This window comes from Triticum dicoccoides, chromosome 1A, assembly GCF_002162155.2.
Source record: "Triticum dicoccoides isolate Atlit2015 ecotype Zavitan chromosome 1A, WEW_v2.0, whole genome shotgun sequence".
Taxonomy (NCBI): domain Eukaryota; kingdom Viridiplantae; phylum Streptophyta; class Magnoliopsida; order Poales; family Poaceae; genus Triticum; species Triticum dicoccoides.
The window spans coordinates 364,834,227-364,860,594 of record NC_041380.1 but is presented as its reverse complement, the minus strand read 5'-3'; the positions used below and the strand labels follow the sequence as shown (position 1 = coordinate 364,860,594).

Sequence of the window (26,368 nt, the reverse complement as noted above, 5' to 3'; positions counted from 1 at the left end):
ACTGAAGCCCACTGGCGCAGCTACTTGAAGGAGGAGGCGAGACGACATCGGCATCCAGTGGATCAACGAACCGGCGGCGGCTACCTACCTCCTTCTCTCCCTCTCGAACCCTAGTTCTTCGTTCCCCATTCGAGCGCCGCTCCCTTGTACTGGATCTGTAATAGCTACTACTTCAGAGAGCATAGATCGATCCCGTACTGCTACCTTATCATGCGGGAACAATCGTCTGTGAAGCAATTTTTAGTAGATAATGAAGGATAATCAAATGATGACCACACGATGTTACTAATTGCTGCTCTAATAGGTTAGCGTACGTGACCTTTGCCTGTCCAACTGGGTTTGCACCATTCCTTCCACCCACAGGAAGGCGAAAAGTAGAAGAGGGAAAACAGCAATCTAAAAAAAAAGGTAGTAGAAGAGGGAAAAAGGAGAAGTGGGGACGGAAGGAGCTCCAAGGTGGAATCCATTCCATCCTGAGACCCGAAATCCATCCATCACGCCCTTGGCCTTGGCAGCCGCAGCAGACGACTCGCCTACTCTGCGCCTGCCTGAGCCGGGGACGGGGAAGAAGGAGAGGAGGGAGCCGCTGACGGAGTGGGAACAAGGTGAGCCCCGACCCCGATCTCTGTCACCGCCGTCGTCGCTCTTCGCTTCGGGCTGCTGGTTTCTCCACCCTTCTCAGCCCGCCTACTCTTCTTCTTGCTTGCTTCCCTGCTACTAACACTGCCGCCGCCGCCGCCCCCGCCCCCGCCCCCAATCCCCATATCCAACTCAAAATTGTCCATCGTATGCTGCTCGTCTAAACACGATCAAACCATCACCGTCCCCCGATTTCCGTTTCTTTTCTTGCGATGTGTTCCCTTCTCTTGTAAATCAATCGTGCAAAAAAAAAAAACTAAGTACATAAATAAAGACTACTACCTGTCCTGTCAACTTGTGTAGCAATCCATCTACGCGATACTTTATCAGTTCAGTTCAATCTCCACGGCCAAGAAATGGCCCTGCAAGTTGCGTCGCCCGCCCTTTTTTTCTGGGCAACAAGCAAGAAACCCTAGCTGTAGCATCACAAGGACCGGTTCTAGTTTCTGTCAGATATGCTCAAGAACATAGGTAGGTTGTTCAGCTTCCGATAACCTCCCACCCGCAATCTACTACTGGCAGCTGTTCATGTTCTGGGCTGCTTGGATCCCCCTTCTTGGCTGATAGTGAATTGCAATTTTGGTGCCCGATTTCTTTCTTTGCTATGTTATATTGTCCTTGTCTCCTAACGTTGCACTTTACTTGCCTGCAGAACCACGGCAGGTATCGACTGCCGGATCACTGTAGCAAGATGAGCGACAATCTCATGGACAAAGTTAACGCCCTGGGCGAGCGCCTCAAGATCAGCGGCGCGGAAGTCAGCCGCAAGATGTCCACCGGCGTCACTAGCATGAGTTTCAAGATGAAGGAGTTTTTCCAAGGCCAGAACATGGCCGACAAGATTGTTGACGAGGCCACCTTGGAGACCATGGACGGCCCCGATTGGGCTACCAATCTTGAGATATGCGATATGGCCAACACCGAGAGGGTCAACAGCGTCGAGCTCATCCGCGCCATCAAGAGGCGAATCATGCTCAAGAGCCCGAGGGTGCAGTATCTGGCTCTTGTCCTCCTCGAGACCATTGTCAAGAACTGCGAGAAGGCTTTCTCCGAGATTGCTGCGGAGCGGGTCCTTGATGAAATGGTGAAGCTTATTGATGACCCACAGACTATAGTCAACAACAGAAACAAGGCGCTCATGCTTATTGAAGCATGGGGAGAGTCAGGAGAAGAGCTCCGCTACCTTCCTGTGTATGAAGAAACTTACAAGGTACTTATTGATGATCATCATACATGGAATGCTCTCTTGTTAAACTGGCTAATTAACCAGAACACAGTGCTTTACTGCTGATCTGCCAAGAATCTGAGAGAGCTTATTTCGTTCCTTTTGAACTTTGGTTAATTGTGGATAATGAGATATTAAGTTACTTATGTTAACAGGAGGGATAATTAGGATGCATTTTCATAAACATTTCTTTTGTGCAGTTTACACTGCATCCATAGCACAGTGTTGTGCCTGAAACTTATATCATTGCTTCTGGTCAACTAGCGCTGTTAAACATGTGGATTTCAGTTGACATTTGGTTTTCGTTGCAGAGCTTAAGGTCTAGGGGAATTCGCTTCCCTGGCCGCGATGATGAGAGCCTTGCGCCAATATTTACTCCTCCCCGTTCAGTACCTGCAGCTGAACCATATTCTGATGCAGCACAGGACGGGTATCAAGAAATTCCAGATGAAAGTTTTGCTCCAGTTCGTGCTGCCCCTTCTGTACAAGTCGACGAGGCTTTTGAGGTGGCTCGTAATAGCGTTGAACTTCTTTCCACAGTGCTATCATCATCTCCACAAAAAGAGGCTCTAGAGGTTAGTCTTTTCTTTTGCCGGTCAATTAGAAACTCCCGCTTATGTGAGTAGTTCATGTTGTTCAGCTTGGAATCTGTGATATAGGCAATGTGCAGTCTGTGATGTCGGCATCTCAAAAGGCAGGGTTGAAGTTTTGTTATCTTTATACTCCCTCCGTTCCAAAATAGATGACCCAACTTTGTACTAATTTAGTACAAAGTTGGGTCATCTATTTTGGAACGGAGGGAGTACATGACTACTCCCTCTGTCCGGGTTTATGAGGTCCCCTTTCATTTTGAGCCAAAGTTTGACCATGTATTTAACTGATATAATATAAACTATATGTCATGAAAACTATATCATAGAAAACCTCTTTCAAATATAAATTCAACAATATATTTCGGGTAGCATATACTTTATATATTTTTAGTTAAATACATGGTCAAACTTAGACCCAAAATGCAAGGGGGCCTAATAAACCCGGACGGAGGTAGTATATGTTAAGGAAATTACATATTGGTTGCTAGCATTTGTTACATTTAATGGTCTTTTTAGTATACTGCAACAATGGCCCTGGCCAATCAACCTGTTATCCCTTATTACCTTATCACAGTCTCGGCGCAGAGCAGTATCTGTAAGTAAGTACTCCCTCCGTCTCAAAATAAGTGTCTCGAGATTAGTACAACTTTGTACTGAAGTTAGTTCAATGCTGAGACACTTATTTTGGGACGGAGAGAGTAGTTAACTGACAGTTTGCAAAAGAACTTCATCTATTATTTTTATCTGTTTATTCAGATATCTGATTCAATATTATACTAGTACGATGCTATCATCAACTCCGTGTCCTGATTCTCTACTGCACCTCACATACATGCAGGATGACTTGACTACCACCCTGGTCCAGCAATGCCAACAGTGTCAATACACGATCCGGAGAATCGTTGAAACTGCAGGTGATAATGAGGCTCAACTCTTCGAGGCACTGAGTATCCACGATGAACTCCAGAAAGTTCTGTCCAAGTACGAAGACCTCAAGGAGCCCATCGTCGCAGAGCCTGAGCCAGAACCAGCGATGATTCCAGTCACGGTGGAGCCTGAGGAATCCCCACGCGCTGTTGGCAAAGACACCCCCTCGAGGAAATCAGCTGGGTCCGGTGGTCGCTCTAGCGGCGGGGATGACTTGCTTCAGGATCTCGACGACATGATCTTTGGTAAGAAAGCCGGCACCGCCTCCCAGCAGGAAAGGACTCCCCGGAAGGAGCAGAAGGACGATTTCATCGGCTTATGATCAACGGGTATAGATATCTGTCCGGCTGAAACTTGTCATAAAGGTGTTGCGTGCTCAGTGCATTTCCAAACCATGATACAGGTTTGTGCTTGCGCGTCTATCTTCTCCTGTATCCCGGGGATTGCTGCACAGTGGTAGATGTTTAACGTCGCATTGAGTTTCATGTGGGACTCCTTTTCTTTCTGTGATTGTTATGCGAGCCAAATTATTGAAATGCTGGGGCTGCTCTCATGCATCGCATGGGTAAGTATATAAGTTTGTACATCGCATGGGTAAGTATATAAGTATATAAGACGGGGTCTGCTCGTTCATCACGATTTTTGAAATCTATATGTTTTGTCACCCAAGTTATTTTGAAGACTGAAAGAATTCAGCGACGAACGAAAGGCAGAAATGTGCTTATCTTCATTAATGTTCAAAATCGACAGGTTATAACATGACGCAGTTGCTCGCTTACAGGCCAGGAATAGCTGAGCCCTCCTTGGCACGCACACTTACAACGCCAACGGGTCGTCACGCTGATCATTGGCTCTGGCCCATAGAGATTAGGTTGTCAGGGGACGACTAACTGGAGTGTACTTTTCACTCAAAAACAAAAACCTTTCCCTAGAAAAAAAATCCTAAAATCTAAAAAGTGCATACGCACTGTTTGGACAGAACGAGCGGCCGGTTCCTGGCCGCCCGATCTGGCTAGTATCGTCGCCCGCGTGGCCAGGTGCCACCTGGTCGGGGCGCGTTCCCAAGCGCGGTCTCCAACCTCGCCTCTTACATGCGCAGCTCCTCCTCCACATCCAGCGTCTTCCATTATCGACCCCCACCGTCCGCATCACCATCGACGCCGCTGACCACCTGTCCGCCTCGGATCCATCCACTCGGTGGGTGGCCACTGCCGCATCTGCTGGAATCTGGCTGCTCGGTGGAGATCCGTAGCAGGAGGTCCAGGAGGGGAAGGAGGTGGCTGCACCGGGGAGGTCGCCGTGCTGCTCCTGGTGGTGGTGCTCCTCGCCGTCGGCCTCCAGCCCCTGCTGCTGGTGATGCTATGACTAGCTGCGGCCTGCGGCCCCTCCTCCCCCGACATCGCAGATCACCAGATCGAAGTGGCATGGTCGAGAGGGAGGTAGAGGTCGAGGTCATGGGGGTGGGGGAAGGCAAAGGGGGAGGGGGAGGGTGGAGAGAGGAAGGGGCCGGAGGCGGAGAGGGAGGAGGGCAGTGGCGGGGAGAACGGGAACAAGTGCTCGTTGCAACAGATCCCCGCCGCCGTTTGCCTCTGTTCTCTGGCCATCGCGCCGCCCTCTGTTGCATACCGAGCGGCCTCTCTCCCGCTGGTTGATTGCACGCTACCAGCGCTTTACCCAGTCCCGACCGACACGAGGCTGCCATTGCGGTCGAGCCCACGATCTGCAAAGCGGATCCTTTTCTTCATTCTTTCTCTTACTGATGATCCTAATCCTCCAAATAGAGAGAGAAATGAGAAGTGCTGGAAGCCTCCTTCGTAAATATTTCTTGCTTAGTGACTTATCCTCCAAACGCACTACATACTTATCCTCCAACTTTGCTTTGGGTCCGTCAATCTGAACAGTGCATCAGTATGTGGGAGCATTCAAGAGCAAACATAACGTCGGATTCATCGCGGGGGAGTTTTTGTTGCATAGCTCATTTTGGTGCTATTGTAACTTATGATGCGTAGATAGATCAATCCAATGGCTTGACAGTGGATCAAAACTATTGTATCACTTTTTCAGATATATTGATCTTCACATTCTTAGTTGGCATTCGCAGTGGTTGTAGTTGCACACATAGAAGTTCTCAGTTGGATACGACAATTAGAAAGTTGCACAACACTGAACCTTTTTCCTACAGTGGTGAAAGTGGAACGGAATACATTGAACTGAATACACAGGGCGTTCATTTTTTTTTTTGCATTTATAGTAATTCTTGTTGTGCATAGTTGTTTTCGTCAGAGATGATCATTACTATAATAGTTATAGTTGCACATACAGTTGTTCTCAGTTGAGTTCTATCATTGAAAAATTGCACACATGGCAATCATTTTTTGTTGACATCTATAGTAGTTTTAGTTGCACACATAATTGTTTTTGGTTGGACACGATTATTGGGAAGTTACACACACAGTGATCATTTTTTTGGCATCTACAGTAGTTTTAATTGCACACATATTTGTTCTCAATTGGATATGATCATTGAAAAGTTGCACACACAGCGATCATTTTTTGTTGGCATCTATAGTACTCTAGATATTACGCATATAATTGTTTTCAATTAGATACGGTCATTAGAAAGTTACACACACGGTGATCATTTTTTGTTGGCATCTATAGTAGTTTTAGTTGCACACATATTTGTTTTTATTTGGACACGATCATTGGAAAGTTGCACACACATGGTTCATTTTTGGTTGGCATCTATAGTAGTTCTACTTGCACACATAGTTGTTTTCAATTGGGCACGGTCATTGGAAAATTGCACACACGACGATCATTTTTTGTTGGCATCTATAGCAGTTCTAGTTACACACATAGTTATTTTTAGTTGGACACGGTTATTGGAAGTAGTTGACAGGGACAATAGAACTAGTTGTAGAGAATCTGCTAGGCAGTTGGCCAGGGCAACAGATAAAGTTGCACATCTCACTAACATGGATTTGTTGAATGATGAAAAAATGCACATCCATGGACCATGAGGGTGCAGAAAAGTTGTCTACAGGTGAGACCCTTAAGATGCACATCTCACTAATTGGGGTGGGTGGAAAGGGATGCTAGCAATGAAACTACACATCCACGGGTACGGGGGAAAGTTACACATGCACATCAACCGTTAGGTAGTTGGCTTATAATATAGTCTAATTGCACACACATTGATATTTAGTTGGTAAAAGAACTAGTTGCACACACATATGTTCAGTTGGCTTGTAATGTAGTCTAGTTGCACACACATTGTTTAGTTGGCTTGTAATGTAGTCTAGTTACACATACATTGATGTTTAGTTGACAGGAAGACTAGTTGCACAATCATATACTCAGTTGGCTTTTATTTAGTCTAATTGCACACACATTGATGTCTAGTTGGTAGGACACTAGTTGCACGCACATATACGCAATTGACGCGACAATTTAGTCTAGTTGCACACACATTGATATTTAGTTGGCATGTCTAGTTACACACATATATTCTCAGTTGGAGCGGTAATGTAGTCTAGTTGCACACACATTAATATTTAGTTGACAAGACTATTTAGCACACACATATGCTCAGTTGGCGCGGCAATGTAGTCTAGCTGCACACACATGAGTATCTAGTTGGCAGGACTATTGGCACACACACATATGCTCAGTTGGCGCGGCAATATAGTCTAATTGCACACACATTAATGTTTAGTTGGCAGGAAGACTAGTTCGTCGAAACATCCCCATGCGGGATCTACTTTTGAAGAGCTCGTCGCAAGGGTTTCAATCATGAAAACGGATCTGAATTTCGACACGCGGTTTAAAAGATATGTCTTTTATAATTTTAAAAACCAAAAAATAATGCACCAGGAACGAACATCTATCACAGAGAAAAAAGACCACATAAAGTGATTAATTAACAGTGTTTTTTAGCACTTTTGGATTACTATAATTTTGTTGTTTTTATATGCGGCAGTGACTAGACGTCTCGGACAGGGGCCGGCCGCTCACGAGCGGTACCTGGCGCCCGGCCGTCAGCTAGATTGGTCCAAAAAAAATTGGAGGTACCCCTTCGTGGGTGATCTCGAGCGGTCACTCGGGAGTGCACCCTGCGACATGTGGTGGTGCGTTCAGCCGCCGCCATGTGTCACAAGCTGAATGCACCCATGGAGAAGTTTTTTTTGCACATGTGTTAGGTATTTTTTCGTTTTTTCTTGAGTTTTTTGATTTTGCATGGTCTTTTTTAGGTTTTTGTCTTCTTTACTCTTTTTTCTCATGTGAAGCACACCGTGTGAAAAATAAAAACATGCTTCACGATGAAGCACAACACGGTTGTGGTTTACGAAAAAGCACAACTGTGCTTTAGTATGACAACTGTACTTTTTGGAAAGTAAAGTACGGTTGTACTTCTCAAAAGCGAACAACATAGTTCACGAAAAGGAACAACGGTGCTTGTCATGAAGTACATATGTGCTTTGCGAAAAATGAAAAACACAATTGTACTTTTTGCTTCCCACAGTTGTATTTTTCAAAAAAATGAAAACTACAACTCTCCTCATGAAGCACAATTGTAGCTGTGTTTCTCGCGGAAGCACAATTGTGTTTCTCAAAAAGTGAAAAGCACACTTATCTACTACCCCTATAAAAAGAAGAGAGGGCGGAGAACCAGACAATCACAACCATCCATCATCAACATTTAATGGTCCTTAATTCTTCGGTGTTTAACGCTGCAAACCAGGCAGTAAGGCAACAAACCATCTATCATTAATCCAGCCCTCCTCGCTGTTAAAAAAAAGAACCAAACCGTCCGCACGACCCGCACGACCCCCTCTCGCCCCCGACCTCTCGTCCCCTCCTCCTCCCGCGCCGTTCGCCGCCCCGCGCCAGGTCGCCGCCGGAGCCACCGGAGCCTGCGCCCTTCCCCGAGCCGCCGCAGGTCGCCGCCGGAGCCGCCCCGCCCCGCGCCCTTCGCCGAGCCGCCGCCGGTCTGGAGCCGCCGCATGTCGCGCCGACGACGCCGACGAACCCGCCCAAAGCTGGATCCGCTGCGGGTCGCGTCGGAGCCGCCAGCACCCGCCGCAGGTCGCGCCGCCGCGGGTCGCCACCGCCCTTGGCCGCAGTCCCTTGTCCGCAGTTCGCCCCTGGAGCCGGAGCCTCCTTTGCCCCACGCCCTTCGCAGCAGGTCGCCCTCGTCGCACCTTGGCCTTTTTCTTTTTTAAATGAGCTGAATTGGAACACGGATATGTACTACTCTAACTTCTGTTCAGAAGAATTCTGATGCATCCAAATAGCATAATAGGTTAACAATATATGTTCTCTATTGAAACCATGGTCGTGCATATTCAGAAGCTATATTGATTTCTTGATTTTCTTAGAATCGTTTTGTTGAATAATTTTGTTTTGTGAATAATTTGAAAGGCGTATCGAGGATGGTTGGCATTCAATCAGTCTCATATTTGTTTCTTTGATCCTTTTCTTTTTTTATTGTTATAGACTATCGTTGCAATTTAACCTTAATTTGTATCCACCTCCGCTTCAGAGCCTATCATTGTATTTAACTTGGATTTGTTGTTCGATGAATGATCCTTATGGATTGAACTAAGCTTGCCCCTATCATATGTTTTTATCCAGAACTATGTCATAGTTTCCCTTTAATTGCATCAATTTTTAATGTCTCAAATAACTCCACTATTAATCCAGGTTGGAAAACTATCAGGAAACATAAAAACCCAACTCATCTTTTCCTCGCAGATTCATAACCAACCAGGCACAAATTCTTTTTGGTCCTGCTTATAGACTTGCTACTGCAGCTGGCTCCCTAGACACCTTGCCAAATGCACCTCCGGAATAAGTATAGCTGCACACGTATAACCCTTCAGAAGCACATGATGTTTGTTGGTTTGTTCATTATTGTTCCTCCATTTTTTGGATAGACTTTGAGTGATGCTACAAGCTACATCATCAGATCGCTCATTCGCAGATAAAAAGAAAATACCATCATTGGTTCTAAATGTACATGATTTTTTTAAAATGCCTGCTCTGTAAGAAAAGTAAATTTCCCACGCCTATCATTGTATTTTTTAAATTTTTTAAAATTGCCCATGCCTTTCATTTGATTGATGTTCTGAAGATGCTTACTCAGGTCCAGGTTCCCCGATGATGTGCAGAATTGAGCTTCTCAATATTGAACGAATATTGCATGACAAATCTGCATAACAACTCATAATATGCCTCTGTAGACAGCATGCAGAAAACCAACAGTCCAGGTTCTCCAATGATATAAGGCATTTAGGCAATCTCACTAAGAATAATTTATATCTTCTTTTTTTGCCTCCTCCCTAACAATGCATACTTTATTTCTACAGGTTCAGAACATTGGCACTCATCGGCATCTACAACATCTAAGGTCCTTTTCGTCACATATTCATATTTACTTGAGTTTGTGCTTACTTTGTTTGCAACATTTAAGAATATTGAGCTTCTCAAAATTGCATGAATATTGCATGACAAATCTGCATAACAACTCATAATATGCCTCTATAGCATCATTTTTGTCATCCTACTGATGTAGGATGTTCCCCATTTTTTTAACATGCCACAGATGAGGAATCATCGTCCGCATGCGTTACGATCAGGGGATCGTTCCCCATTTAAAGATCCGACGAATACACCTACTCATGAGACTACAAACCAGACACATTCTTCTTCATCACTCGATGTGCCACGAACTCCATTGAGCAACATAACCAACTCAGTTGTTAATCAAGATGGTGAAAAACCAAAAAGTGGTAAAAATTGGTATGCACGAATGTCCGATGAGAAGAGAGCGGAGTACAACCAGAAGCGGCGCATGGCCCGAGCACACAAGAAGGTTGCATCTGTTGATGGATTAAAGGTAAGAAAAAGTGGCAGAAAAGTAGCCAAAGGGGTTGGGGACAAGTTGGAAGGATTGTTTATGCACACCCTGCTGATGGTGAGAGGTACTTCCTGAGAGTGCTTCTAAATCATATAAGAGGTGCCACTTCATATGAGGATTTGAGAACCATAAATGGATGGCTTTGCTCGACCTTTAGGGAAGCGTGTGAGCTCATGGGCCTAATAGAGACTGACAAATCTCTTGACGACTGCTTGACTGAGTCTGCTACTTTCCAGATGCCATATGCTCTAAGAAGGTTTTTTGCAACTATTCTTGTGTATTGCGAGGCGACCAACATCCGTGCATTGTGGGAGAAGCATTTGGAGTCAATGTCTGAGGATTATCGTCGTACCCAGTCCAACCAGGCTGAACTGGAACAGATGGTCCTTAGAGACATCCGGGATTTGGTTCATTCGATGGGCAAAGATATTAAAAGCTATGACCTTCCGGAGCTGGTTGAGACCGGTGATGGTTCCGACGACGTCCTAAGGGAAGTTCAAGAGGAGTTGTTAGACGGTGTGGATCAAAAGCATCTGGATCTATATACATCCCTGAACATTGAGCAGAGAGCTGGGTTTGAGGAAATCTTGGATCACGTGGTGAACAACAGGAAACATGTTTTCTTTATTGATGGTCCTGGTGGCACGGGGAAGACTTATCTCTACAAGGCGCTTCTTGCTAAAGTGCGTTCATTGGGGAAAATAGCTATTGCAACTGCGACATCCGGAATAGCCGCATCATCAGCATCCCTGAATATTGCATGACAAATCTGCATAACAACTCATAATATGCCTTTGTAGCATCGTTTTTGTCATCCTACTGATGTAGGATGTTCCCCATTTTTTTAACATGCCACAGATGAGGAATCATCGTCCGCATGCGTTATGATCAGGGGATCGTTCCCCATTTAAAGATCCGACGAATACACCTACTCATGAGACTGCAAACCAGGCACATTCTTCTTCATCACTCGATGTGCCAGATCTCCATTGAGCAACATAACCAACTCAGTTGTTAATCAAGATGGTGAAAAACCAAAAAGTGGTAAAAATTGGTATGCACAAATGTCCGATGAGAAGAGAGCGGAGTACAACCAGAAGCAGCGCATGGCCCGAGCACACAAGAAGGTTGCATCTGTTGATGGATTAAAGGTAAGAAAAAGTGGCAGAAAAGAAGCCAAAGGGGTCGGGGACAAGTTGGAAGGATTGTTTATGCACACCCTGCTGATGGTGAGAGGTACTTCCTGAGAGTGCTTCTAAATCATATAAGAGGTGCCACTTCATATGAGGATTTGAGAACCGTAAATGGATGGCTTTGCTCGACCTTCAGGGAAGCGTGTGAGCTCATGGGCCTAATAGAGACCGACAAATCTCTTGACGACTACTTGATTGAGTCTGCTACTTTCCAGATGCCATATGCTCTAAGAAGGCTTTTTGCAACTATTCTTGTGTATTGCGAGGCGACCAACATCCGTGTTTTGTGGGAGAAGCATTTGGAGTCAATGTCTGAGGATTACCGTCATACCCAGTCCAACCAGGCTGAACTGGAACAGATGGTCCTTAGAGACATCTGGGATTTGGTTCATTCGATGGGCAAAGATATTAAAAGCTATGACCTTCCGGAGCTGGTTGAGACCGGTGATGGTTCCGGCGACGTCGTAAGGGAAGTTCGAGAGGAGTTGTCAGACGGTGTGGATCAAGAGCATCTGGATCTGTATACATCCCTGAACATTGAGCAGAGAGCTGGGTTTGAGGAAATCTTGGATCACGTGGTGAACAACAGGAAACATGTTCTCTTTGTTGATGGTCCTGGTGGCATGAGGAAGACTTATCTCTACAAGGCGCTTCTTGCTAAAGTGCGTTCATTGGTTAATAGCTATTGCAACTGCGACATCCAGAATAGCCGCATCAATCATGCCCAGTGGACGTACTGCCCACTCCAGGTTCAAAATTCCATTTAAGCTCATGGATAATAACATCTGCAGCTTCACCAAGTAGAGTGGTACTGCAGAGTTGCTTCGGAGAGCATCTCTCATAATCTGGGATGAGGTTGCCATGACGAAGCGTCGAGCAGTTGAGGCACTGGATAGGTCACTGCAGGATATCATGGGATGTGCTATGCCATTTAGTGGTAAGGTTGTTGTGTTTGGAGGGGATTTTAGGCAGGTCCTTCCCGTGGTCCCGCGTGGGACAAGAGCACAGATCACTGACATCACTCTCCAAAGATCATATCTATGAGAGAAAATTAGAATAATACGCCTCACACGTAACATGAGAGCACAGACTGACCCGTGGTTCTCTAAATACCTCTTGAGAATTGGCAATGGAATGGAGGAGACGATCGGTGATGATTATGTGCGTCTGCCTGATGACATTGTGATTGGTTACACACCTGGTGACGCACCCGTCATGAAGCTTATTGAACATGTGTTCCCATCTCTTCATGAGAATGCTTCATCCGGTGCCTACATGAGCACACATGCTATTATTTCTACCAAGAATGAGCACGTGGACGACCTAAATGCAAAGATGATTGACAGGTTCCCCGGCCAAGATAAGGTATACTATAGCTTTGATTCCGTCGATGATGATACACGCAATAACTACCCAATTGACTATTTGAACAACCTCACTCCGAATGGCTTGCCTCCCCATATTTTAAAAGTAAAAGTCAACTGTCCTGTCATTCTGCTCTGGAATCTTGATCCTAATAACGGACTTTGCAATGGAACGAGATTGATGATTAGAGCTTTCCGAAATAACGCAATCGACGCCGAGATTGTTGGTGGACAACATGCTGGAAAGAGAGTGTTCATCCCTAGGATCCCGATAGCACCCTCGGAGGATATTTCACTTCCTTTCAAGTTGAAGACAAAGCAATTCCCTATTCGTTTGAGTTTTGCAATGACCATAACAAAGCCCAGGGGCAAACCATCCCAACTGTTGGCATTTACCTTCCGGAGCATGTATTCTCGCACGGCCAGCTCTATGTTGCACTATCAAGGGGTGTTTCAAGGCAGACAACTCGGGTTCTGGCAAAGTCAAATAAATAAATAGATCAAACGGGTAAAAGCACCAAGAACATTGTGTATAGAGATGTCTTGGAGGGATAACACAGGTTTGATATATGATAACAACACCAAGTGCTTATCTTGTTTTCATTTTGTTGTTCCCTGTCCATAAAAGTTAGCGGATTGCTTCGTTCTTTTTTGTTAAACTGCAATGTTTGTTTTGGTCTTCCATGCCTTGTCATTATTGTGTCTCATTATTGTTCGTGTGATCCTAACTCTACGAAACCATATAGATAAAATGCCCTTCCAATTTAATAGTAATCTTTTATGAAAGGACAAAAACGGCATCACTAAATGTGTGCTCTTATAAATTTCTGTTTTTTCACACTGTATATGTAGTTTGTCGCTTCCTTTTGTATAAGGTTGTGAGTAGTCTAGAAGAATAAATGAGTACGTGTGTGTGTTAAATTAGCATACTAAAAAACTGCTTTTTGAACATGCCCTTGGCTCTGAACACGTATGGATCCCAGTGCACCACCTTCCACTGAATTTTGGAGAAGTATGATAATTTCTATCACTAATTTTCCTTTTTTACTTTATTCTATCTTGCTAATTTCGCCTTTTTTGAACCACGGTATACTAATTTTGCCTTTTACTCGAGGCTTTTGCTACCATGAATGCGAAATATACTTTTGCTACCAAAGTGTAGACACAGTAAGTCTGAACTTATTAGATGAGGTGGTCAAGTTTGATATCTGCCATCAGCATTTTACAGTCTGACCATGTAAACTTTTATTTTAACTGCAAATGGACATGCGAATGTTTTCTCAGGATAATTTGATATGTACCGTATGGTATTGTTTCCTTTTCTCCTCTGTTAATTAGTTTTTTAGTGGTGTTACCACAAGATCATGGTGCAGAATTATAATTTTCTCTTCTTTGATCTACTCCAGTTTCATTTATTTGTGTTAGCGATCATATCTAGGAGATTGTGATTTGTTTCATTCAGCATGCACGGGTCTAACATAGAGGATGCCAGGAAATAATTGATGAGTTGTTGTCTGTCACCCTCATTCCTCACTTTATCTTTGGTACGATGCATGATATTTTCTGTCAACATGTTCAGGGACTTCGCAATCCTTTAGCTCAAGCAGCTAAATTGTGCTTTGTTGTCAGTGTGACCATATAGGCACAACACATCATGATTCTTTGATTTTCATGATACATGATGGCTCATGTCGTGCATTTTTTCCCCAGGATTTCACTAATGAGGTTGACATTTCTGGATGATTTTCTACCTGTACAAACTTACCTGTGTATCAACCATGAAGGTCAACTATTTTGATGTTTGTCTATGCATCATATGTTCTACGGTTGGCCGCTATGCTCCCAGGATGCACTCAAAATACTCATATATTTGTTTCCCAGATTATTATCAATCCAAGGATCAAAGAAGAAAAAAAGGGACATAGCAAAATTGACTTTAGAGAGCTGGACCATGATCTACAAAAATGATCACAGTTAGGGCAGAAGAATGATGAAGCCCCGTGCTTTTCTAACCCAGTGGTCCCTTCTGACTTGGCTAAGGTAGAAAACATTAATCATGTTTTCATTGTTTGTATATATTTCTGTGATTGCTGAAGGTAAGGCAAAGAGTTGTTGTAGGCATGAAACTTGTGAAGTTTGTAATGACTAGAGATTTCAGCAACGGTCATGGTTACAAAATTTCATCTTGGTCACTTCATATGCTTAACTTTTTTTAAGATAATGGAAGATTGTTTTTCCGTCCTCTGCATCGTTCCAACTAAACATGTTTATTTTTGCCTGACCTTGGATCCTACTAATTTGTTATACAACCTTGTTTCTCTTGTGCTAACTCTTCATATCAAATTCCTTTTACATACTATGCAGTTATGATTTATCTGCACAGTAACCCAACCTGTCTTCCTTCCAGTTACAGCTGCTATCTTTGTTTGTCTCGTGCATATTTTGAAGTATAGTGCTTTGGTTGATTACAACTATGTACCATTCTTTCACTATTTCAGAGAAGATCATATGGACATTTAGGGATAAGATGGAAGGGAGGTAGTTCCCTATCTGGAACTGTTTAACGTCTGCTATTTCATCAGACTAATAAACAAAGGTATGACTGGTACTCCTAAGAAACGGAGGTCCATGTGGGACACAAGATAAATTTCTCGTGCTATTGTTGAGACCAATGAAGATGGGTCTCCTCCTAAGTACATAGATAATCATCGTAAAAATTGCTCTCCAGCCTCTGCTCCTCCATCGAACTATTAACATGCCATGTTTATTTATTTTCCCATAATATGTCTCATCTACTTGCAGCCATGGAATATTCGCATATCTTCACTACAAAACGTGACCAAGATGGAAGAGGCCCTCCTACAAGCTTTGTTGCATGTATCTATTCCTTTTGATTTTTATGTTGCTTGTAAGACAACTGCCCAACTAGCATTTATAATTTCTTGTGGATTTACATGGTGTGCATGAAATTTCTCTTACATGCAAACTTGTATACTTGAAAATCAGGGTTCTATGCATTACTAACTAGAATCCAGGGATTTTGTTTTGTTTTGAACACAATCAAATCAATTAGTTTTCCAATGTTTACCCTTGTTTTTATCTGACACTATTTCTTCTGGCATTTAGACATGAAATGTTCGGGACTGGACTATAAAAGAGATGAAAGAGGGGATACTTTGGAGAACGATTGTGCATGTTGCTTCTCAAGTTTAGCTTGTGAATTTTAGTGTTGAGATATTTTTGTGAAGAATAAACTAAAGATTAACATGTCGAGAGCATCTTGACTGTGCACATAAAAAATGATAAGCTGGGTCGATGACTGGGAGAATTATGGTTTTATGTTATCCTGTGTCATATCTCATATTTGTGTACCAAAAATGAACATCCAATATTCCACATAATGGAAATTCTTCCTATTTGTGACCGTAGTCATAAAGATTTTTTTCTACTACACACCGACTACTTGAAATCTATCATTCGTTTATAGAAGTATAATTTTGTTGATTTTATATAACAATTGCCTCTTAATGGAGATGAACAAAGAAACATCTTCTAACGGTTGTACGTGCATTGCACGTGCACGCTTACTATTGTCTTTTTTAAAGTATAGTTGTGCTTCTCGCGGTCCCAAAAAATGAAAAACATAGTTGTGCTTTCACAAAAAGGAAAAAAAAACATAGTTGTACTTTAGGTTTATTTTTTCCCGGGTTTCCTTTTGTCGGTCTTCAATCTTTTTTTGTGGTTTTTAATTTTCCTGTTTTCATTTTCTTATTTCTATTTTTTTCAAAAAAAAGTTTGTCCAAATCTATCAGATCTAGTATGGATCGTACATGGACGATAGTTGGAGTCGGCGGCTCTCCTAGGCTTCCCTCATCTGGGATCCCTGGGGAAGAGGATCAAGTTGGCCCTTGCGAATAACTTGATGCACTATCTCCCTTCAACCCTTTGAGCGAATTAATATGGGATTTACTTTCGAAGATCCTGACGCAAGAAACGCACCATTGAATGGTTCATGATTTAGACGCACATTTAAGAGATAAAACATTTGGAAGAATGAATTAACAAAAAAAGTACATAAATCCTAGATTGCGACAAGGTCACACATGCATTGAGCCACTTGTCATCACAAGAGAAGGTCAGAGTGACCTTTGAAAGGGGTACCCTCTAACTAGTGATTTCGGGTCATCATAGTCGTCTACCAAGAGCATACAACCGAACCCCTCAAACCCTCCCTATACATTCGAGCCGACGACCCGATCACATTTTTGCCACCCAACCAGACCCCTCAAACCGGCCCTGTATGTCCGGGACCCGCCATACCCAGCCCATATGTGGGGAGGATATGGGGGACGCCCAAACACGTCCGCCACGTCAGACTGGCGGCACGGGCCCGCGCCAAAACCCATCGTTTGAACGGGTGCCTCCTCTGGTTTTGGTGAAGACGCATTCATGTTGCCGCTCCGATGCGCCGCCCGAGGGACAAATCCGGCTATTTAAGCCAGATGGTGAGGCAACCCTAGCTAGCTAGCCCCCTCCCCATTACCATCCCTCTCGTCCACACCACCGTTACCTCATCGTCCATCGTACGAAGAGAGACGACATTAACAAAATATTATGGCCCAGGTTTTCATAGTTTTGGCTTGTACATTCATAATGATACCATGAGTGCTTTAGGCCGTCCACAAGATATGTTTTCGGATACTGCCATACAATTACAACCTAACCTTGCTCAATGGGTACAAAATATCCATGCTACTGCGCCTGGCGTAACAGCTCCTGGTGCAACAACAGGTACTAGCTTAACGTGGGGAGGCGATGAGTTAGTAGCAGTAGGTGGCAAAGTGGCTTTGTTACCTATTCCATTAGGAACCGCGGATTTTTTAGTCCATCACATTCATGCATTTACCATACATGTGACTGCATTAATACTTTTGAAAGGTGTTTTATTTGCTTGGAGTTCCTGTTTGATACCCGATAAAGCAAATCTAGGTTTTCGCTTTCCTTGCGATGGGCCTGGCCAAGGGGGGACATGTCAAGTATCCTCCTGGGATCATGTTTTCTTAGGTTTATTCTGGATGTACAATGCAATTTCGGTAGTCATTTTCCATTTCAGTTGGAAAATGCAGTAGGATGTTTGGGGTACTATAAGTGATCAAGGGGTGGTAACTCATATTACAGGGGGAAACTTTGCACATAGTTCCATTGTGATTAATGGGTGGCTTCGAGATTTCTTGTGGGCACAGGCATCACAAGTCATTTAGTCTTATGGTTCTTCATTATCAGCATATGGTCTTCTTTTCTTAGGTGCTCATTTTGTGTGGGCCTTTAGTTTAATGTTTTTTATTCAGCGGCCGTGGTTATTGGCAAGAACTCATGGAATCTATCGTTTGGGCTCATAACAAATTAAAAGTTTCTCCTGCTACTTAGCCTAGAGCCTTGAGCATTATACAAGGACGCGCTGTAGGAGTAACCCATTACCTTCTGGGTGGAATTTCCATGACACGGGCATTCTTCTTAGCGAGAATTATTGCATTAGGATAGTGGCTAGGAGGATTTGAAAGGCATTATGGAATTAAGATTTCCTAGGTTTAGGCAAGGCTTAGCTCAAGACCCCACTACTCGTCGTATTTGGTTTGGTATTGCTACCGCACATGATTTCGAAAGTCATGATGATATTACTGAAGACCGTCTTTATCAGAACATTTTTGCTTCTCACTTTGGGCAATTAGCAATAATCTTTCTATGGACATTTGGAAATCTGTTTCATGTAGCTTGGCAAGGAAATTTTGAATCATGGATACATGATCCTTTACACGTAAGACCTATTGCTCATGCGATTTGGGATCCTCATTTTGGTCAACCCGTTGTGGAAGCCTTTACTCGAGGAGGTGCTGCAGGTCCAAGCTCGTAACGAAGGGCACGATCTTGCTCGCGAAGGTAATGAAATTATCCGAGCAGCTTGCAAAAGGAGTCCTGAACTAGCCGCAACTTGTGAAGTATGGAAGGCGATCAAATTCGAGTTCGAGCTGGTAGATACTATTGATTAACTAGATAAAACTGAAGATAAAGAAGGTATAAATAAAAAAGAAATAAAATAAAAAGAGAAAAAAATCAGTTATGAAATGCAGTAATTCTTCTTTATTCTTCATTATAGTATGGAAATGCATTCATTTTCTTTGCATCGTTTGTGATCCGCAATACTATCGGAGTAAAAGAAGGCATCTAAGGAAGAATGTAGGCTAAACTTTTTGATTTTTATTAGTAACAAGTAAATATTTTGTTTGGAGGTAAGAAACTTGCGATATTGAGGGGATAAATACCAACTAATCAAGAGACATAAGACAATACACAAAGCAATTGATCATGATCAAATTTGTAAGCCCACTTGGATATTGAGCATTCACCCATAAGAATAGGATTATTTTCAATGAGTAGTTGTAGGTGCAACTTCGGAAAAGAGAATCTGATAAAGCTTTTCTTGCCTAGAGTCATTGACTCATTATAAACCTTAATTCTATTAAGGATCTTCCGCGGTCTTATTTCTTTCACTCTTGCTCGAGCTAGATGATGATAAATTCTCATGTCCGGTTCCTTTGGGGGGTGGATCCTAAAGAGTTAATGTGATGCCCCGAGACCGCGCTCCAGACGCCTTCCATGTTTTGCTTGACCGCCGTGTGTTTTATTTGTTTATTGCATTCATCATCACATCATCTGCATTGTATTGGCACTCTGTTGCCATCATTGTTTTCAGAACTTGCATCCGCTCGTAGTTGTCGTTTCTCCCTTGTCTCGGTTGACCTTCTTCAGATCAACCAGACCGCTCTATTCTCTCTCTTTTCTGAGCCCATCATGTTGGGGAACGTAGTAATTTCAAACAATTTCCAACGCACATACAGGATCATGATGAGGCATAACAACGAGAAGGGAGAGTGTGTCCACGTACCCTCGTAGACCGAAAGTGGAAGCGTTAGCACAACGCGGTTGATGTAGTCGTACGTCTTCACGATCCGACCGATCCAAGTACCGAACGCACGGCACCTCCAAGTTCAGCACACGTTCAGCTCGATGATGTCCCACGAACACCGATCCAGCAGAGCTTCACAGGAGAGTTTCGTCAGCACGACGGCATGATGACGGTGATGATGATGCTACCAACGCAGGGCTTCGCCTAAGCACCGCTACGATATGATCAATGTGGATTATGGTGGACGGGGGCACCGCACACGGCTGGGAGAGATCAACAGATCAACTTGTGTGTATAGAGGTGCCCCCTGCCCCCGAATATAAAGGAGCAAGGGGGGAGGCCGGCCGGCCCCTGTAGGCGTGCCAGGAGGAGGAGTGCTCCTCCTAGTAGGAGTAGGACTCCCCTCTTTCCTACTCCTACTAGGAGGGGGAAAGGAAGGGGGAGAGGGAGAAGGAAAGGGGGGCGCCCCACCCCCTCTCCTAGTCCAATTCGGACTAGAGGGGGAGGGGCGAGCGGCCTGCCCTAGGCCAGCCCTCTCTCTCTCCTCTAAGGCCCATAAGGCCCACTATTTCTCCGGGGGGGGGGGGTTCCGGTAACCCTCCAGCACTCCAGTTTTCTCCGAAACCACCCGGAACACTTCCAGTGTCCGAATATAGTCGTCCAATATATCGATCTTTATGTCTCGACCATTTCGAGACTCCTCATCATGTCCGTGATCATATCCAGGACTCCGAACTACCTTCGGTACATCAAAACACAAAAACTCATAATACCGATCGTCACGAACTTTAAGCGTGCGGACCCTACGGGTTCGAGAACTATGTAGACATGACCGAGACACATCTCCGGTCAATAACCAATAGCAGAACCTGGATGCTCATATTGGCTCCCACATATTCTATGAAGATCTTTATCGGTCAAACCGCATAACAACATACGTTGTTCCCTTTGTCATCAATATGTTACTTGCCCGAGATTCGATCGTCGGTATCTCAATACCCAGTTCAATCTCGTTACCGGCACGTCTCTTTACTCATTCCATAATACATCATCTCGCAACTAACTCATTAGTTACAATGCTTGCAAGGCTTATAGTGATGTGCATTACTGAGTAGGCCCAGAGATACCTCTCCGACAATCGGAGTGACAAATCCTAATCTTGATCTATGCCAACTCAACAAGTACCATCAGAGACACCTGTAGAGCACCTTTATAATCACCCAATTACATTGTGACGTTTGGTAGCACACAAAGTGTTCCTCCGGTAATCGAGAGTTGCATAACCTCATAGTCATAGGAACATGTATGAGTTATGAAGAAAGCAATAGCAGTAAACTAAACGATCAAGTTCTAAGCTAACGGAATGGGTCAAGTCAATCACATCATTCTCCTAATGATGTGATCCCATTAAGCAAACGACAACTCATGTCTATGGTTAGGAAACTTAACCATCTTTGATTAATGAGCTAGTCAAGTAGAGGCATACTAGTCACACTTTGTTTGACTATGTATTTGAAGGAAATATGCCCTAGAGGCAATAATAAAGTTATTATTTATTTCCTTATTCTCATGATAAATGTTTATTACTCATGCTAGAATTGTATTAACCGGAAACGTAATACATGTGTGAATACATAGACAAACAGAGTGTCACTAGTATGCCTCTACTTGACTAGCTCGTTGATCAAAGATGGTTATGTTTCCTAGCCATTGACATGAGTTGTCATTTGATTAACGGGATCACATCATTAGGATAATGATGTGATTGACTTGACCCATTCCTTTAGCTTAGCACTCGATCGTTTAGTATGTTGCTATTGCTTTCTTCATGACTTATACATGTTCCAATGACTATGAGATTATGCAACTCCCGTTTACCGGAGGAACACTTTGTGTGCTACCAAACGTCACAACGTAACTGGGTGATTATAAAGGTGCTCTACAGGTGTCTCCGAAGGTACTTGTTGGGTTGGCGTATTTCGAGATTAGGATTTGTCACTCCGATTGTCGGAGAGGTATCTCTGGGCCCTCTCGGTAATGCACATCACTTAAGCCTTGCAAGCATTGCAACTAATGAGTTAGTTGCGGGTTGATGTATTACAAAACGAGTAAAGAGACTTGCCGGTAATGAGATTGAACTAGGTATTGAGATACCGACGATCGAATCTCGGGCAAGTAACATACCGATGACAAAGGGAACAACGTATGTTGTTATGCGGTCTGACCGATAAAGATCTTCATAGAATATGTGGGAGTCAATATGAGCATCCAGGTTCCGCTATTGGTTATTGACCGGAGACGTGTCTCGGTCATGTCTACATAGTTCTCAAACCCGTAGGATCCGCACACTTAAAGTTTCGGTGACGATTATATTATGAGTTTATGAGTTTTGATGTACCGAAGGTTGTTAGGAGTTCCAGATGTGATCACGGACATGACGAGGAGTCTCGAAATGGTCGATACATGAATATTGATATATTGGAAGCCTATATTTGTATATCGGAAGTGTTCCGGGTGAAATCGGGATTTTACAGGAGTACCGAGGGGTTACCGGAACCCCCCCGGGGCTTAATGGGCCATAGTGGGCCTTTGTGGAGAAGAGGAGAGGCGGCCAGGGCAGGGCCGCACGCTCCTCCCCCTAGTCTGAATAGGACAAGGAGAGGATGGCGGCGCATCCCCTTTCTTTCCTCTCTCCCTCCTCTTTCCCCCTCCACTCCTAATCCAACAAGGAAAAGGGATGGAGTCCTACTCCCGGTGGGAGTAGGACTCCTTTTGGCGCGCCCCTCCTGGCCGGCCGCACCTCCCCCTTGCTCCTTTATATACGGAGGCAGGGGGCACCCTAGAGACACACAATTGATCGTTTGATCTTTTAGCCGTGTGCGGTGCCCCCCCTCCACCATAGTCCACCTCGATAATACTGTAGCGGTTCTTAGGCGAAGCCCTGCATCGGTAGAACATCATCATCGTCACCACGCCGTCGTGCTGACGAAACTCTCCCTCAACACTCGACTGGATCGGAGTTCGAGGGACGTCATCGGGCTGAAGGTGTGTTGAACTCGGAGGTGTCGTACGTTCGATACTTGATCGGTCGGATCGTGAAGACGTACGACTACATCAACCGCATTGTGCTAACGCTTCTGCTTTCGGTCTACGAGGGTACATGGACAACACTCTCCCCTCTCGTTGCTATGCATCACCATGATCTTGCGTGTGCGTAGGAATTTTTTGAAATTACTACGTTCCCCAACAGTGGTATCAGAGCCAGGTTTTATGCATAGATGTCATATGCACGAGTAGAACACAAGTGAGTTGTGGGCGATATAAGTCATACTGCTTACCAACATGTCATACTTTGGTTCGGCGGTATTGTTGGATGAAGCGGCCCGGACCGACATTACTGTTTACCAACATGTCATACTTTGGTTCGGCGGTATTGTTGGATGAAGCGGCCCGGACCGACATTACTGCTTACCAACATGTCATACTTTGGTTCGGCGGTATTGTTGGATGAAGCAGCCCGGACCGACATTACACGTACGCTTATGCGAGACTGGTTCTACCGACGTGCTTTGCACATAGGTGGCCGGCGGGTGTCAGTTTCTCCAACTTTAGTTGAACCGTGTGTGGCTACGCCCGGTCCTTGCGAAGGTTAAAACAACACCAACTTTACAAACTATCATTGTGATTTTGATGCGTAGGTAAGAACGGTTCTTGCTAAGCCCAGTAGCAGCCACGTAAAACTTGCAACAACAAAGTAGAGGACGTCTAACTTGTTTTTGCAGGGCATGTTGTGATGTGATATGGTCAAGACATGATGCTAAATTTTATTGTATGAGATGATCATGTTTTGTAACCGAGTTATCGGCAACTGGCAGGAGCCATATGGTTGTCGCTTTATTGTATGCAATGCAATCACCCTGTAATGCTTTACTTTATCACTAAGCGGTAGCGATAGTCGTAGAAGCATAAGATTGGCGAGACGACAAAGATGCTACGATGGAGATCAAGGTGTCGCGCCGGTGATGATGGTGATCATGAAGGTGCTTCGGAGATGAAGATCACAAGCACAACATGATGATGGCCATATCATATCACTTATATTGATTGCATGTGATGTTTATCCTTTTATGCATCTTATCTTGCTTTGATTGATGGTAGCATTATAAGATGATCTCTCACTAAATTTCAAGATAAAAGTGTTCTCCCTGAGTATGCACCATTGCCAAAGTTCGTCGTGCCCAGACACCACGTGATGATCAAGTGTGATAAGCTCTACGTCCATCTACAACGGGTGCAAGCTAGTTTTGCACATGAAGAATACTCAGGTTAAACTTGACGAGCCTAGCATATGCAGATATGGCCTCGGAACACTGAGACCGAAAGGTCAAGCGTGAATCATATAGTAGATATGATCAACATAGTGATGTTCACCATTGAAAACTACTCCATTTCACGTGATGATCGGTTATGGTTTAGTTGATTTGGATCACGTGATCACTTAGATGATTAGAGGGATGTCTATCTAAGTGGGAATTCTTAAGTAATATGATTAATTGAATTTAAATTTATCATGAACTTAGTACCTGATAGTATCTTGCTTGTCTATGTTGATTGTAGATAGATGGCCCGAGCTGTTGTTCCGTTGAATTTTAATGCGTTCGTTGAGAAAGCAAAGTTGAAAGATGATGGTAGCAATTACACGGACTGGGTCCGTAACTCGAGGATTATCCTCATTGCTGCATAGAAAAGTTATGTCCTGGAAGCACCGCTAGGTGTACCACCTGCGCCAGCAACTGCAGACATTGTGAATGCCTGGCAGTCGCGTGTTGATGACTACTCGATAGTTCAGTGTGCCATGCTTTATGGCTTAGAATCGGGACTTCAACGACGTTTTGAACGTCATGGAGCATATGAGATGTTCCAGGAGTTGAAGTTAATATTTCAAAAGAATGCCCGGATTGAGAGATATGAAGTCTCCAATAAGTTCTACAGCTGCAAGATGGAGGAGAATAGTTCTGTCAGTGAGCATATACTCAAGATGTCTGGGTACTGCAATCACTTGATTCAACTGGGAGTTAATCTTCCGGATGATAGCGTCAGTGACAGAATTCTTCAATCACTACCACCAAGCTACAAAAGCTTCATGATGAACTATAACATGCAAGGGATGGATAAGACGATTCCCGAGCTCTTCGCAATGCTAAAGGCTGCAGAGGTAGAAATCAAGAAGGAGCATCAAGTGTTGATGGTCAATAAGACCACCAGTTTTAAGAAAAAGGGCAAAGGGAAGAAGAGGGGGAACTTCAAGAAGAACAACAAACAAGTTGCTGCTCAAGAGAAGAAACCCAAGTCTGGACCTAAGCCTGAGACTTAGTGCTTCTACTGCAAGCAGACTTGTCACTGGAAGCGGAACTGCCCCAAGTATTTGGTGGATAAGAAAGATGGCAAGGTGAACAAAGGTATATGTGATATACATGTTATTGATGTGTACCTTACCAGAGCTCGCAGTAGCACCTGGGTATTTGATACTGGTTCTGTTGCTAATATTTGCAACTCAAAACAGGGACTACGGATTAAGCAGACACTGGCCAAGGACGAGGTGACGATGCGCGTGGGAAACGGTTCCAAAGTCGATGTGATCGCCGTCGGCACGCTACCTCTACATCTACCTTCGGGATTAGTTTTAGACCTAAATAATTGTTATTTGGTGCCAGCGTTGAGCATGAACATTATATCTGGATCTTGTTTGATGCGAGACGGTTATTCATTTAAATCAGAGAATAATGGTTGTTCTATTTATATGAGTAATATCTTTTATGGTCATGCACCCTTGAAGAGTGGTCTATTTTTGATGAATCTCGATATTAGTGATACACATATTCATAATGTTGAAGACAAAAGATGCAGAGTTGATAATGATAGTGCAACTTATTTGTGGCACTGCCGTTTAGGTCATATCGGTGTAAAGCGCATGAAGAAACTCCATACTGATGGACTTTTGGAACCACTTGATTATGAATCACTTGGTACTTGCGAACCGTGCCTCATTGGCAAGATGACTAAAACGCCGTTCTCCGGAACAATGGAGCGAGCAACTGATTTATTGGAGATCATACATACTGATGTATGTGGACCAATGAATATTGAGGCTCGCGGCGGGTATCGTTATTTTCTCACCTTCACAGATGATTTAAGCAGATATGGGCATATCTACTTAATGAAACATAAGTCTGAAACATTTGAAAAGTTCAAAGAATTTCAGAGTGAAGTTGAAAATCATCATAACAAGAAAATAAAGTTTCTATGATCTGATCGAGGAGGAGAATATTTGAGTTACGAGTTTGGTCTACATTTGAAACAATGCGGAATAGTTTCGCAACTCATGCCACCCGGAACACTAGAGCGTAATGGTGTGTCCGAACGTCGTAATCGTACTTTACTAGATATGGTACGATCTATGATGTCTCTTACTGATTTATCGCTATCATTTTGGGGTTATGCTTTAGAGACAGCTGCATTCACGTTAAATAGGGCACCATCG

At 43.8% G+C, this 26,368-nt stretch overlaps 1 protein-coding gene across 1 annotated transcript; it reads left to right on the top strand.

The window, feature by feature from the left end:
* The first annotated feature begins 420 nt into the window (after positions 1–420).
* On the top strand, positions 421–4,017 carry LOC119273317 (TOM1-like protein 1). The gene is made up of 4 exons (XM_037554517.1): positions 421–605; positions 1,292–1,849; positions 2,176–2,439; positions 3,296–4,017. The coding sequence occupies exons 2-4, from the start codon at positions 1,331–1,333 to the stop codon at positions 3,704–3,706; spliced, it is 1,194 nt and encodes a 397-aa protein (XP_037410414.1). The 5' UTR covers positions 421–605; positions 1,292–1,330; the 3' UTR covers positions 3,707–4,017.
* The last annotated feature ends 22,351 nt before the right edge of the window (positions 4,018–26,368 follow it).

Coding starts and splice junctions, on each gene's coding strand:
- LOC119273317 (XM_037554517.1), top strand. CDS start 1,331: ATGAGCGACAATCTCATGGACAAAGTTAACGCCCTGGGCGAGCGCCTC. Junction 1,850..2,175: donor TGTATGAAGAAACTTACAAG/GTACTTATTGAT, acceptor TTTTCGTTGCAG/AGCTTAAGGTCTAGGGGAAT. Junction 2,440..3,295: donor CACAAAAAGAGGCTCTAGAG/GTTAGTCTTTTC, acceptor ACATACATGCAG/GATGACTTGACTACCACCCT.